The sequence below is a fragment of the Theropithecus gelada genome, chromosome 3, assembly GCF_003255815.1.
Source record: "Theropithecus gelada isolate Dixy chromosome 3, Tgel_1.0, whole genome shotgun sequence".
Lineage (NCBI taxonomy): Eukaryota > Metazoa > Chordata > Mammalia > Primates > Cercopithecidae > Theropithecus > Theropithecus gelada.
This window is the reverse complement of record NC_037670.1, coordinates 77886751-77901440: the sequence shown is the minus strand read 5'-3', so window position 1 is coordinate 77901440 and position 14690 is coordinate 77886751. Positions and strand designations below refer to the sequence as shown.

The 14690-nt window shown below is 37.0% G+C and overlaps 1 protein-coding gene across 1 annotated transcript in view; it reads right to left on the bottom strand.

The window, feature by feature from the left end:
• DPY19L1 (dpy-19 like C-mannosyltransferase 1) overlaps window positions 1-14690 on the bottom strand; it is a 123489-nt gene that overhangs the window by 70103 nt on the left and 38696 nt on the right. Inside the window, exon 7 of the mRNA XM_025381067.1 lies at window positions 5647-5704. Within this exon, the coding sequence (XP_025236852.1) occupies window positions 5647-5704 (58 nt within the window). The remainder of the gene's footprint in view (window positions 1-5646; window positions 5705-14690) is intronic.

Below are 14690 nucleotides of genomic sequence, written 5' to 3'. Positions count from 1 at the left end.
AAATTAAAGAGAAACTATATCAGATGGAAATTCAGATCTGCAGGAAGAAATTAAGAACACCATTGAGATGCAACCAGAAATGCCCAGTTGTGAAGGATGACTAGGAGTTAATTAGGCACAGGTCAAGATGAGGGGGGCAGAGGTGTATACAAAGCATAGGAAACAGCGTGTGCAAAGGCCCTGAGGAAGGAAAAGGAATAGACCTTTCCAGGAACTGGAGAAAGAAGGGCCAATAGGGCTGGAGCAAAACAAACAAAAATAGCCTGAAGAGTGATGTGAGACAAAACCAGAAATCCAGCTGGGGCAAGGTCATAAAAGATGTTGTAGGCCACTTTTCTATTGTAGACTGCTTTTCAAATTTACATCAGCAGATATGCTGCTAAGATTAACACACACTGTTTTTATTGAACTTCTGAAGTTACTGTAAGTTTAATATAATAAGTTCATAAATCCATAGACATACCAGTGAATAGCCTTCATAAAATTATACCTCTTGTACTTACACAGTTTCCTAAATTCATGTAAAACATAATTTAAATCATGTCATTCTACTAGTCATCATCCTCTAGAGGCATTCCATCCACTCCAAATAGACCCTACAATAACCTATAGAAATCTGCTCTCACTCTATCCTACCTCCAATTAACTGCCTGACCTTACCTGCTATCACTCTCTGCTCCTCCTTGCTATTGCCCAAATAAGCCAGTTATTCTCCTGCTTTAAGGCAGAAGATTATCCCACATCATTCACATGATTATCCACAAGGATAGGAGTCTTTGTTTTACTTATACATCGCAAGTATCAAAAAGTATCTGGTGTACAGCAGGCCAAAACCTTACCAACACCGGAAGGAAGGGAAGAAAGAATGAAAGAAAAACGAAGTAAGAGGTCCACAAATTGGCAAGAAAAGGTCTCTGCACCTTTCATTTGTAAAAGATAAATTATAGTGATGTCTTCTTTGAAATGCTACTCCCCTACTGAAGAGTTTCGTGTTTGGAGAGATTAATGGGGAATCAGGAAACCTGTAATCCTCTCTCTGCAAAAAGATGCGCAATATTGATCTGGGCAATGATTTCTTGGATAAGACTGCAAAAGCACCGGCAAGGAAAGCAAAAATAGCCACATAGGATTGCGTCAAACTAAAATGCTTCTGCACAACAAAGGAAATAATGAACAGAGTGTAGAGTCAACCAGAGGACTGGGAGAAAATAACTGCAAACAATGCCTCTGATAAGGGGCCAATATTCAAAATATATAAGGTACTCAAATAACAGCAAGAAAACAACTCCATTTTTAAAACGGGCAAAGAATCTGAAGTCATTTCTCAAAAGGAAAGATACAAATGGCCAGCAGATATAGGAAAAAAATGCTCAGCTTCTCAAATCATAGGGGAAATTCAAATTAAAACCAAAATGAGATATCAACCTACACCTGTTAGAATGGCTATTATCAAAAAAGACAAATGATAAGTGTTGGAGAGGATGTGGAAAAAAGGGAACTCTTGCACACTATTGGTAGGAATGTAAATTCATACAGTCATTTTAGAAAACCATGTAAGTTTCCTCAAAAACACTAAAAATAGAATTGGCAATCCCACTTCAGAGTACATATCCAAAGGAACTGAAATCAGTACATCAGAGATATCTGCACTCCCATGTTTATTTCAGCATTATTCACAATAGCCAAGCAACCCTAAGTTTCCATAAAGAGATTAATGAATCAGGAAAATGTGCAATACATACACAATGGAATATGACAGAACCTTAAAAAAAGAAGGAAATTATGTCATTTGAGACACTATGAATGGAACTGAAAGATACTATGCTCAGTGAAATAAACCAAGCACAGGAAGTCAAATACTGTATGATATCAATTATACGTGGAATCTAAAAGTCATTCTCACAGAAACAGAGAACAGAAAAGTAGTTACCAGAGGCTCAGGGGAGAGCGGGGTAATGGGGATATGATCCAAGGATATGAAGTTTCAGTTGGGCAGGAGGAGTAAGTTTTAATGCTCCACTTGGTGACTACAGTTAATGTATTGCATATTTTGAAATTGCTAAGAGATTTTTAGCATCCTCACCTCAAAAAATGCTAACTTGGTGAGGGAATACATATGTTAACTTGCTTGACTGACTCTCTCTACAATGTATACATAAATCGAAACATCACATTGTACCCCATTAATATCTACAATTATTTGTAAGTTAAAACAAATAATTTTTTAAAATACAAATATATAAAATCATCTCCCCGCTGGGTAACCTTGAGCCAATCACTTAATGTTTAAGTGCTTCCATTTTTATGATATTGGGATACTTACTATATATCTACCATATAAGAATAAGGATTAATGAGATTGTTTTCAAAGTGTTCTAAGAATTCTTTTCCAAATCTTATATAAATGGCATAACTATGTCAATGAGTAATTAGGAACATGTATGTTTATAGTTTAGTCTCAGTTCAGTGCAAAAATATTTAAGAAATATGGGTCAGAAATATGTTGTAGGCCATAAAAATGGTTTAACTAGAGATGAACCCCAAAGCAATCCTTTCATTCACTTTCAATTACTTTTGGAGGCAATCCGTTCATCTACTTTGAAGTACTTTTGGGGGCAATCCTTTCATTTACTTTGAATTACTTTTTAAAAAAGTATTTATTTTTAAAAAATACAAAGTAAGGAATTTCCTCTTCATATGTGTACATCTTTATATATGTGAACATGTTTTACATGAAACAGCATCAATCATGCTTCACAATAATTTTTTTAATCTTATGAAAAAGCTAAACAATCCTATTTCACAAAAAAAGAATTTCTAACAATCAAAAAATTGGAGAAAAATACTGTATTCAGGTTTTTCTTAATACACATTCATGTGCTTTCCAATCAGCAGGCCAAAACCTTGCACCATCAACACATGTTGTGTGCATACTGTAAAAGAAAACATTCTAAAGGCAAAACGAAATTGCTAGCTTTCATCTTTGCAAAAATTCTCAGTTGCAACAGAATGAAATTTACTAAAGAAGCTTGATCAATGAAAATATCTGCATAGTTTTTAATATAAAATGTATAACCTCAACATTACTGATCATTACTATAAGACCTTTTATTGCATTTTACAAGTTTCAGATTTGAAGGTTTTAAATGTGTTTTAAATTATTTATTTAATAATTGATTAAGCTATTCATGCTACACATTTTATAACTGCTTTGTTCAGGCAAAATGTTTCCCTTATAAAACCACAGGAGGAAAAAGAAAATTTTAAAAAAGTATACCTATGCTATCTTAGCATCTAGTACAGAGCAAACTAAATAATGGAAATAGAACTTAAATGTAAGTAACAATTCAGAACTATTCTTTGCAATATAAACCAGTCACTCATGTGACCAAAGTAACTCTCCTAAGAAAGTAAGGTACCAATTAGTAACCCACTAGCATTTCCAGAGAGCAATGCTCTATAAAAGCTCACTAAATACATAAATAGGTACTACCAGAATAAATATTTCTGTCCATAGAAAACGTGTATGCTTAAAAATCAGAAAAAAATAGGGTCTGAAAATCTCATTACCTAAAACCAAAATATGTTGAGTTTTCACCAATATTTTACCCAAAACTGCAGTTTATGTTCTCAATTTTAATGACATTACCTGTATTTTCACGAGTAATTTTACATGCAAGTAAAATTATCTACTTATTTCAGTAAAACTGAAATTCTAATTCTAATGATATTCAGTTTACCTTTTCCTAAAAAAAGTGATGTCTAAGCATGCTTTTCAGCTATACCAAGTAGCTGAAAAGTATCAAAAAGACAATTCATCAGCCTGAAAAGCCAACTGAATAGTCTGAATCCCATTGTTAAAATTTAAGAAAACTTTGTAAGGAATGTTGTTCAAGCCACATGAGATTCAAAATTATAGAAAACATAAGACCAAGAATTAAAAACCATGGTATACACGGAGGGTAGCACGATAGACCTTTGCGCTTTACATACAGTGGTCTTCCTGGTGGTCTAGGTTCCAAAATTTTGAATAACCTCTTTCCTCTGACACCTCATTGTTAACACACAATGCTTCTTTCTTCCATTATTAAAAGGTTATTTCCCCATTTCTTAGGTCATTCTCACAGAATCTGTGGTTCAAAGTGCTTCATGGCCCACAGTATCACAATGTGCAGGATCCACAGTCAGGAAAAGCCAAAACTTTTTTTTTTTTTAAACACATACTATACCAATTAACTGATGTCATGTTGCAACCAGTTGTCAAATACTCTAGCTTTACATTTCTGTGATTCTAAATACTAAGAACATATTAGCTAAGTATCCATTAGTAACTCGCTGACTAAAAGAAGTCCAGCATTGACTCTGCATTATGTTTGGAGATGATTACTCTTATAGCACATGTTAAAACATGTGCATATTCAAATACAGCAGGCACTGAGTGTATAAAATGCGTGGAAGGACAAAGTCACTTCACACAAAGCAAGCTGACCTTTATTCTTTTCTCCCTCATACAAAAATTTATCATGAAAGAAATCTACAGAGAGATGTATTAGAAATTCATTTACAACTATGATTAATCTAGAAACGTGACACTCTGAATTTATATTAGAATTTAAACTAAGCTAATTAGTCAATAACAGTAATAATACAAGCTAACAATTACATAGCAGGTACCATGTGCCAAACATTGTTCTAGGTATTTACACATATGAATTTACTTAGTCTCTGCAATAATCCTACGAGGTGGGTAACATCATTATGCTCATTTACAAAGAGGAAACTAAGGCAAAGAGAGATTAAATGACTTGCTCAGGTCACAGAGCCACTAAATAGCAGTCAGGATTTGAACCCAGGCAACCTGGATCCAGAGTCTATATTTTTTACAATACTGTTCTCTTTAGAAAGCCCTTAAACACTCAAATATTTTGCAAAAAGTACTTAAAAGAGTATCAAATGTTAATACATTAAAATAAGAATATACTGTGTAGCTCCTGCAACAAAAAGTTATCCCTACAAAAGAAAGTGGTATCGATTACCGCCTACTTCTATTATAACTAAAACGTTAGCTTTCACAGTTTTAAAATTATACAAACAATTGATACTTGAGGGTAGGTGAGGTGGCTTACACCTGTAATCCCAACACTTTGGGAGACCAAGGCAGGAGGACTGCTTGAGGCCAGGAATTAGAGACCAGCCTGGGCAACAAAGAAAGATTGCATCTCTATAAAAAATTTAAAAAAAATTTTAAGAGTGTGGTGATGAGCTCCTGTAGTCCCACCAACTCTGGAAGCTGATTCTGAGGCAGGAGGATCACCTGACCCCAGGAGTTTGAGGCTGCAGTGAGCTATGATCTACCACTGCACTCCCGACTGGGCAACAAAAAGAAACTCTGTCTCATGAAAAAAAAAAAAAAAAAAAAAAGAATTGATACAGTTGATACAGACCCACTATTTCATCAAATTACTAAGCCTTATATCACATAAGAAGTATAATGGTCATGAAAAGTTAACTTAAATGAATGCTAGTGTTTAAATTTTGAATCAAAATAATAAGATCAAACATTTAAAGAATGCCATTATAGATTAAATTTAAAGAAGAAAACTGCATTGCCAGGAGTAATTCTGAGAACGGTTTTTGATTACCTACCTCTCCATGATTGAAAAAGAAGCACAACACTGTAACCAGGCCTCCTAATCGGCTGCCACTGGAAAAGAAGAAAACATAACTCAAATAACAAAAATTCAGGTCAATCCTAAGAAAAACCTTAAAACACATAAGATCATAACCTCTGGTATTATAAAAGATTTTAGTCATACTAGAACTCTCCTATGCTTATTCACAAAATAGTTTATTTCCTCCAAAATTTCATTAGTCAAAATAACATTTTTTTCATTTTTAAAAAATCATTTGCTAACTTCAAAATGTATAGACTCAGAAAAGCACGCAAACTGAAAGGGAATAAAAAATTCTTACTAGTCATATTACTGTACATCATGCAACCTGATTTTTCTGTTTATTTTCTTTAGTACCTCATATTTATTTATGTCCTTCAACATTTCTCAAACTGCTTTCCTTGGGACAGATGACATACATTAGGAAAAAGGGTGAGAAAGATGTGCAAGGAAAGGGATCCATGGTCATGAGAATGGAAAACCCCACACTGCCTACTTGCTCCTAGAAATTCACAAGGCACTTCCACACATTAAAGATTTAATTTCATATTTCCCAAATCCCATCCCCAAGCTACTTTTCTGCAGAATACAGAATACCAGTTTATAGATAAAGTTTTATGTTTCATTTGTTTTCAAAAACTGGAATAGAACACAAATATCAAAGTATGACAATCAGGATTATAACTCTAGGTAAAAAAATAAAATAGTATAATCTGCTAGTTCTAACAATTAACCTTCATTTGCTCAGCGAAGAGTGAAATATGTTCCCTACTGTACCCGAAGTCTGGGTAGGGGACATAAGGTTTAGGTTTATTTCATCATGTTCTGCATCTTTACTCTTGAGGTCTTCTTACCCGTTTTAGCTCATGCTGCTTTCTCATTATTCTACCCAAATATTCTTCCTTCTTTTTCTTTAAGTATAGGTATACCACAGAGAGGTCAGAGAGGAAACAAAGAACCAGATGGTATAGGCATCAAAGGCCCTGTATTTACTCTTGTGATGTATGAATGAGGAAAAGAGGAAGAGATGCAATGGCCAGCAGGGATAATCCACGTAGGGAGTATCCAGAAGGAGACAGGTAGGGCTGGGACCCAGCACAGGTGGCCTGTTTGCCTTGGCAAAAGAGGAGGAAGATTGCATATTTAGTGGCAAGTACTTTGTGGAGTTTCCATGTTCCCCACAGAGCAGAAGACACAGCCACTTGCTGCTAGAGAGAATCAACGGCAGCATTAAAGGTCTGAGGAAAGACAAATGTCTGAAACACCACTCACATTTCAGGAGAGCGGTAACTGGGGAAAACAAGTGCTGCTGGGATATCTTAAGGGAACAATTGAGGCTGCAGAACACACATCTATAGGGTCACTAATCATAAGACTGTGTGATTTTTGCCTACCGATTATCAGCCTAGAAAGTACAAATGAAATACAAAGAAGCAAAGAAACTGAGAACATTGGCCAGAAAGTGGCTAAAGTGATGGATCACTGAAATAAGAGCATCAGATAGAGGCGCTTAGAAAGCAGTACAGGCCAGGAAGTAGAGGCCAGGGTTCTCTCCTGAAAGGTGCACCGCATCTTCTTCAAAAGAGAAGAACACAGGCTAGGCCCAGGCTTCATCACAAGTGATTAGACATTAGAAAGGTTAAGACAGAGTTAAGCGTTTAAAAAACAAATAAATACATTTTAATGTTTTGAACTTACTCTAACAAGACAAAAACTATAGAAGTGTATAGGGAAAAACGTGATTTTTCTCTTGCTGCCCTCTCCCAATCCTATTCACCTAAGAACATTTTAGTGCATGTCTATTCTTCCAAATCTCTCTCTAACCACACAAACATATATTTTCTATGTGATCATATTAATATCTGAAATTTGTTCCTTTTCTAATTATTCTAGCATAAAGATTATTCCTAATCAATATATGTAATAACCTTAGAGGGATTATTTTTATAGATGGCAAATACTGTATAATACAAATATAGTTATTTAGCTCATTCCATATTACTGGACATAGAAACATTTTTCAATTTCTTGCTATAATAAAAAACGGTTAAACTTCCTCGTACATGTAAATACTGGCGCGTTTGTTTCGGCAGGAGGGACCTAACTGTGAGACACGTGAGTCAAAGGATGTGAGCTGTGCCCGGAAGCACTGCAGCAGTCCGCACCCTAGTTACAGAGGATGCAGGAGGTCGTTTCTCCACCCCTCGTGGAGCACCTCATGTGCTTTTCCAATTTTGTCCTTAGATAGGTGAAAACCCTTTTCGCACTGCTTACTTGTATGGATCATCATTTTAGTATTTTGTTTTGCAACATGCATTTTCTCTTCCATGAACTGCTTATTTACATTCTTGACTATTTTTCTATTAGACTATCTATTTCCCTACTTAAAAATTAAGGTTATCAAACCTTTGACTGTCAAATGTGAAAATAACATTTAAAAGCTGTCCAAAAAAACAACCACTTTAAGCCTTGAGGGAGATGTGACTGTGATCTGAGTCACACATGGTTACAACTTCCGTTCTTAGATTATAGATTAACTTGCTTTCTCATTTTCCTTGTTCAATACAATGACTAGAGAATTAAACAATGCCAGGCACCAAAACTTCCTACTTTTTTTTTTTTTTTCCAGAGACCAGGTCTCACTCTGTCACCCAAGCTAGGGTAGAGTGGCACAATCATAGCTCACTGCAGCCTCAAACTCATGGGATTCAGCAATCCTCCTGCCTCAGCCTCCAGAGTAGCTGAGACTACAGGTGTGAGCCTGCCTTCGTAGTTAACAACCTGTTATAGATTAACTTTCTCTGTGTTGCTTTACTTTGCTTAGATCAGACTATAGAAAATCCATCATTATTATACTTTCTGTAAAAAGAAAAAAAAAAAAAAGTTAAATGTACCCTTCCCCAAAAGAAATACCACCTATAACCCATCAAACTGCTGTGACTATGTGCCACCTGTATGAACAATGTTGTATTCCTGCTAAAAATTTCTGTCTCTGCCTATATAAATGAAACCTAAACTTCCCTGCTTCCAAAGGCTGACTTCATTCCTTTGGAGTTGGTGTTCCTGAGTGGTCCACCCTCACACTTTGTGCTTGAATTAATGCTCTTTAGATTCTGATATTTTTGATTATTTTAAGTTAACTAACACACATGTGTGACAAAGTATTCTGATACATTTGTGGTGTATGCTGTCAGAAAGAATTTTTAAACTTTTACGTATTTAAGTATGTTGATATTTTCCTTTATTTCTTCTGCACTTTCTGTCTTGTCTCTGAAGGTCTTCCACACCTCAAAACTATAGTCTCCTAAAATTTCTTCTAATATTATTAATTGCATTTTCCACTTAGCTCTTTCACCCTAATTTTGTTCTCTTTGAAATAGCCAATTATATTAAAATCATTTATCAAGTAAACATCCCTTTTACCAGTGAATGAAATTCAGCCTTTATCTTATATTAATTTCTTACAATGCTAGACTCTCTTCTATTTCATTCAACTGACTTAATTCTGTATTTTTTTGTATCACACTATTTTTATTACTGTAGCATTATGGTAATTTTAACGCATGATTTTAAAAAGCTCCCCACCCCCAACTACTCTTTTAAGATTTTTTAGGTAAATCTTACCAACTTACTCTTACATATAACGTCTGAACCAGTCTCCCAACCCTGCTCCCCTACCCAAGAAAAAAATATCAGGCTTCTGATCAGAATGACATTAAATTTATATATAATTTGGGTTGGGAAGGACGGTCATTTATATGACAGCCATTCAGTTAAACAGTATATCTCTTTGCATTTACTCAATTCAAATTGCATTCCTTTAAATAAAAATGTTAGGGGCCAGGCACGGTGGCTCATGCCTATAATCTCAGCACTTTGGGAGGCCAAGGTGGGTGGATCACTTGAGGCCAGGAGTTCCAGACCAGCCTGCCCAACATGATGAAACACTGTCTCTACGAAAATACAAACAAACAAACGCACAAACAAACAAAAAACATTAGCTGTGTGGTGGCACACAACTGTAGTCCCAGCTACTCAGGAGGCTAAGAGTCAAGAATCGTTTGAACCAGGAAGGTGGAGGCTACAATAAGCTGAGATTGCTCCACGGCACTCCAGCCTGGATGACAGAGTGAAACTGTCTCAAAAAATAATAAAATTTTTTTTGGACAACCAATGTAAGAGTTAAATACCAAAAGTTAAAACTTCTAGAAATACAAAGAGAACATGACAAAATCTGATCACAGTGGAAAATTTTAATTCTTTCATAATCTGACAGGTCAAGTAAGCTAAACGAAACATACTAGGGATTTGAAGGAGACAATCAACAAGCTCAATGTTGTGACTATACGGAGATTACACATCATTTTCTATGTCACTGGAACATCTAGTTGCAAAGGTACCTCATTCTCTGATTAGAATCTAAAACAACCTAAAACACAAGAAAGATAAGTTTTTTTAAAAATGACACTTGGGGAATTTAATATAAAATTTCCTTTTAAAAATTTCCTGGAACAACGAGGAATCAAAATGGAAATTTAATAACTTTAATTTTCTAAATGGCAGAATAAAGGTAGAGAAAGAACAAAAGACTCACAAATCCAATTCCCCGACGAAATCTCAGGATGAGGTTTGCCTAAGAAGTCGCATACCCTCACTCAGTTGTCATACAACCTGGGAGGCTCTGAGGTTGGACAATTTCCTGAGGGCAGAGCCACTGTGACAACATTCCTTTTTCACCAAATTACTAAAATACAGGTTATGGTCCAATATCTTCCATGAATATGGGCTCAGCTTTGCTTAACTAACAAAAGAGGCATATTTTTTCTAGTACACTTTGGGGAACTGCAAAGCTAAAAGAGGAGAATAAAATGTGTTTATCTCCAAGGATGTTCTGAGTTAGAATCACTGTGAAATGATGTGACTTGAAACAAATCTAAAATAGTGTTCTCCATGTCCACCCTCTTACCCCAATCCATAGAGGCTACTATGTAAGTCTTTTTATTTTGCTAAACAGAAAAGACGCAGCAATCAGAATACCTAAAATTAAATTTTTTTTTCCCACTATAGTTGATCAGTTGATATTTTAGCATTCCCTAGTGGTTAAAAAAAAGAAAAAAGTTTCTTCTGCAATATTACTGTCAGAAAATATGAAAGCTCCTATTGTGCAAATTTTAAAACATTCTAAGCTTGCTAAACATTTACCACATTTACTTATACATCTCATTCACCTAAACCTTGATTTTTCTTAGATATAAAATGAGGGGATAATAAAAAAAAAAAAGCTAAAAACGACCTAAAAATACTTTCCAGTTCTAAAATTTAAGAATTTTATAATTTTCTTCTTTCCTACCTACCACAGTTGTATAGATTTAAATCAATTATTAAGTTTTGATAGGTTTCATTAATCACTGAGATTTTTATCTCTATTTACAAAAATGATGAACCATCCAAAGTTCAACTTTTGAAGAGAAAAAAGCAATCAGAGTTAATTCAAAACTATATTAAATAACTCTTACGAGTAAGTTTTCTTATTGTTGTATAAATGCTTAAGAAAGAGAAAATGGAGAAAAATTTGGAAATAACCAAATTAAGATAATTTCCAATCTTAAGTTGGAGATTGAAGGCTTTGGGCACCTTTCCAGCTCAATGAAGAAATGCCAAGCAGGCCTGGTTCAGAGCTGAGAACCTTCCCCTATACTCACGGTGGCAGGGGGAGAGGGGATTCACTGGTTACTAACGAAAGAAAAAGGAAAGAAAGATGAGGAATGAGGATAAGACTCAGGAAGGATGAGAAAAGTTCTCAGCTTGGTCCTTTCCAGTCTGTTTCAAGCAAGTCATTAATGTCTTTAACTCTCTATCTGCCAGTTCTAACAGAAGTTACTTATTTATTAGATTGTGAAGTCAATTCACCCATGGTGCCTAGTACCAAGCCTTGTCCATGAAAGACAGTGAAAGGGTATCTGAAAACAGAACTATTCAATCAAAAGACTGCTGGCATTCCTTTTCTGAAAGCTTGAAGCCAAACACACCACACCTCATGTCATTGTTGCTCTCGGTACTGGCCCCAATACCAGGCAGGGCCATTTGTTCAGGTGAGCCTCTGCTCTGACCCAACCACCACACCCTCAACTCCTATGCAGACCTCTCCACTGTGTGCTCCAGGCCCTTCATTCCATGGTGAACAACTACCTATCTGACACCCACAGCCTCTTCCCAGAGGCTTCCTCCTTCTCTTGCCTGGAAATATCACTCTCCTCTGAACAAATGCTTCCCCTGGAGCCTCCCCTACAATTCTGCCTCCTAGTATCCCAGAGTCTGTCCATTTCCCTCCACCCCACCACCGCCATACCAGCCCAGGCTCCCATCCTCTTCCCCTGGGCTGCTACAGCCTCCGACACCCCCCACCCAAAGCCTGCTCCCTCTACGCTGCAGAGTGTGTTGTCTTTAACAATGAATAGACCCAATCCCACTCCATCCACACAGCCCTTCAATGGCATCCCACTGCCCACAAGGTCAAACCCAAACACCAAAACATGTAAAAAATGCCTCGCAGGATCTGGCCCCTGCATACACCTCGACTCCTTTCACTATTCTTCCTCCTGCTCACACTCTGTTCTCCAGCTGCGCTGTCCTCATCAGAGTTCCTCAAATGATAAGACCACACTGACAGGAGTGTGCAGAGCAGCATGGGAGCAAGACCAGTGGGGAGCAGAGCCCCATGAGCTGATGCAGAGTCATCCCAGGGTGATGGGCTGGTAAAGAAGTGGAAGAATGCCAGAGATATTCTGAAGCAGGACAATAATAATAGGATTTTGTGGCTCCTTAGATTACAGAGGAAAGAGGAAAGTCATGGCTATCTCCGAGAGGTTAGACTGGGCATTAGAGTAGACAGAAGAGTCATTTGCTGAGACAGTGAACACATAAAAAGGGGAAGGGTTTGGAGAAAAGATGCCAATATTGCCAACCAATAACCTTCATCAATTTATGCATACTAAATAAAAATACTTATCTTTTAAATATTCATACACAACTGTTAGACCAAATGGGTTTGATTAAAGATACGTTAGCAGGCCAAGTTAATAGTACATTCAAAAAAAAAAAAAAAAAAAAAAAAGGCCAGGCACGGTGGCTCACGCCTATAATCCCAGCACTTTGGGAGGCCAAGGCGGGTGGATCATAAGGTCAGGAGATTGAGATCATTCCGGCTAACACAGTGAAACCCCATCTCTACTAAAAATACAAGAAAAAAAAAAATGGCCGGGCGTGGTGGCAGGCACCTGTAGTCCCAGCTACTCAGGAGGCTGAGGCAGGAGAATGGCGTGAACCCGGGAGGCAGAGCTTGCAGTGAGCTGAGATCGTGCCACGGCACTCCAGCCTGGGCGACAGAGTGAGACTCTGTCTCAAAAAAAAAAAAAAAAAAAAAAAAAAAAAAAAAAAATTTGTAGCTGGAAAAGTTTGAGATGGTACAATTCACAGTCTATTTAAGATGCGTTTTTAGCCAAAAATCCAGCCTGTATAAGCAGTAAATGCTTGATTTTTTGGAAATAAAGAATAAGAAAATATGCAAAACAATGGAAGCAAAACTGGCATGAAATTTAAGAAATTCAACTTTTCCTTAAAACAGGTGGAGGGCAGTGGAAGAGTGGAAAATTAATACAAAACGCTCTTCCATTCTGCTACAGAGCTTAAGAATACTAAGCACTTCATAGGTAAGTTGGTTGGATCATGGGAAAAGACGGTAGGAAGATTAACTGTGTTAATGATGACTGCTCACTTCAGATGTAAAGGGGGACATCAAGCAAAATTAAAAAGGGCTTTGACATACAGACTAATCTTCCAGGCCCTCAGGGCTTCTGGAACATATCTAGAAAAAAAGCAGCTTAAAAAAATTTCTCAGGTATCAAAGAAAAACTCTGAACCTCCAATAACAGAGAACAGAAAATCGGAAGATGAAGGTATTGTCCTCTGACTAGCTGGTTCCTTATGTGGAAGAAAAGGCATTTTCTGCTGACTACTTATGTCTACAAAAGGATGTCCAGGCTTTTCTCACAAAAATTCAGAAACAATGGAGAACTGGATAGAGACAAGGGTAAATATTCAAAAAAGGGGGAGGAGATCAGGAACAGATCAGAGGGGACCCAGGGACTCTGGGCAGCCCTCATTAAATGTAGAGAAGTTCATGAAAAAGATCATTTTTCTCTTCAAAAAGCGATCTCATTGCCAGAGAGGGGATGGAAGTGAGGAAAAGGGAACACTGACCCTGCCTCAGTGAGTGTGTGCTCAGCCCTCCCTCATGCATAAGTGTCTGCATATGAGCGGGCGGGGGGGTGGGGGGGTGAGGGGGAGGAGGAGTCACTGGCACTGGGTGTCACTTCTGCACTGAGGTGAAGAATCAGATATGCCTCCTGGACTCCGGCCACAGGCAGAGGCAGCTGAGGCTGGTAGATGAAAAAGCAACAAGATGAAAGGAGCCTGGGTCTCCCCAAACAAAGCAGTTTCCAATCTGATCATGCTGTAATAAAAACCACTAGTCAGTTAAGACCCATCCACTTTGCAACCTTCTAACCAGCTCCTCATTCTTAGATACAAATGTCAAGCTAGGAATCACCAGGCTGTGGGGATGGGAGCTTCCAATGTGAAAAACAGAAACTAATACAAATTGAAGGGGGACCAAGAAGTAACAAAGACAATGCAACAATTAGAGAAATTTTCAAACTCAAGATTCTTGAAGTTGGAAATCTAACAGAAATGACAATAAAATGTAAAAATAAAATAAGGGAGAAAAACCCTGAGAAAATTCGACTTCAAGAAGTCCAATATCCAGTCAATAACTTTCAAGAAAACAGGGAAAAAAAAAAAATGGAGATAAGAAAGTCATTATGGAAATAATACTAAAAAAAGTTGTCCTCCAAAGTGAAGAAAGTGCCCAGATAGATCGAGCACACAAAGTATGCGATGAGAAGGATGAAATAATATCTGCCACATCATGACCTTTTAGGGGACTAAAGAGAGAAAGAT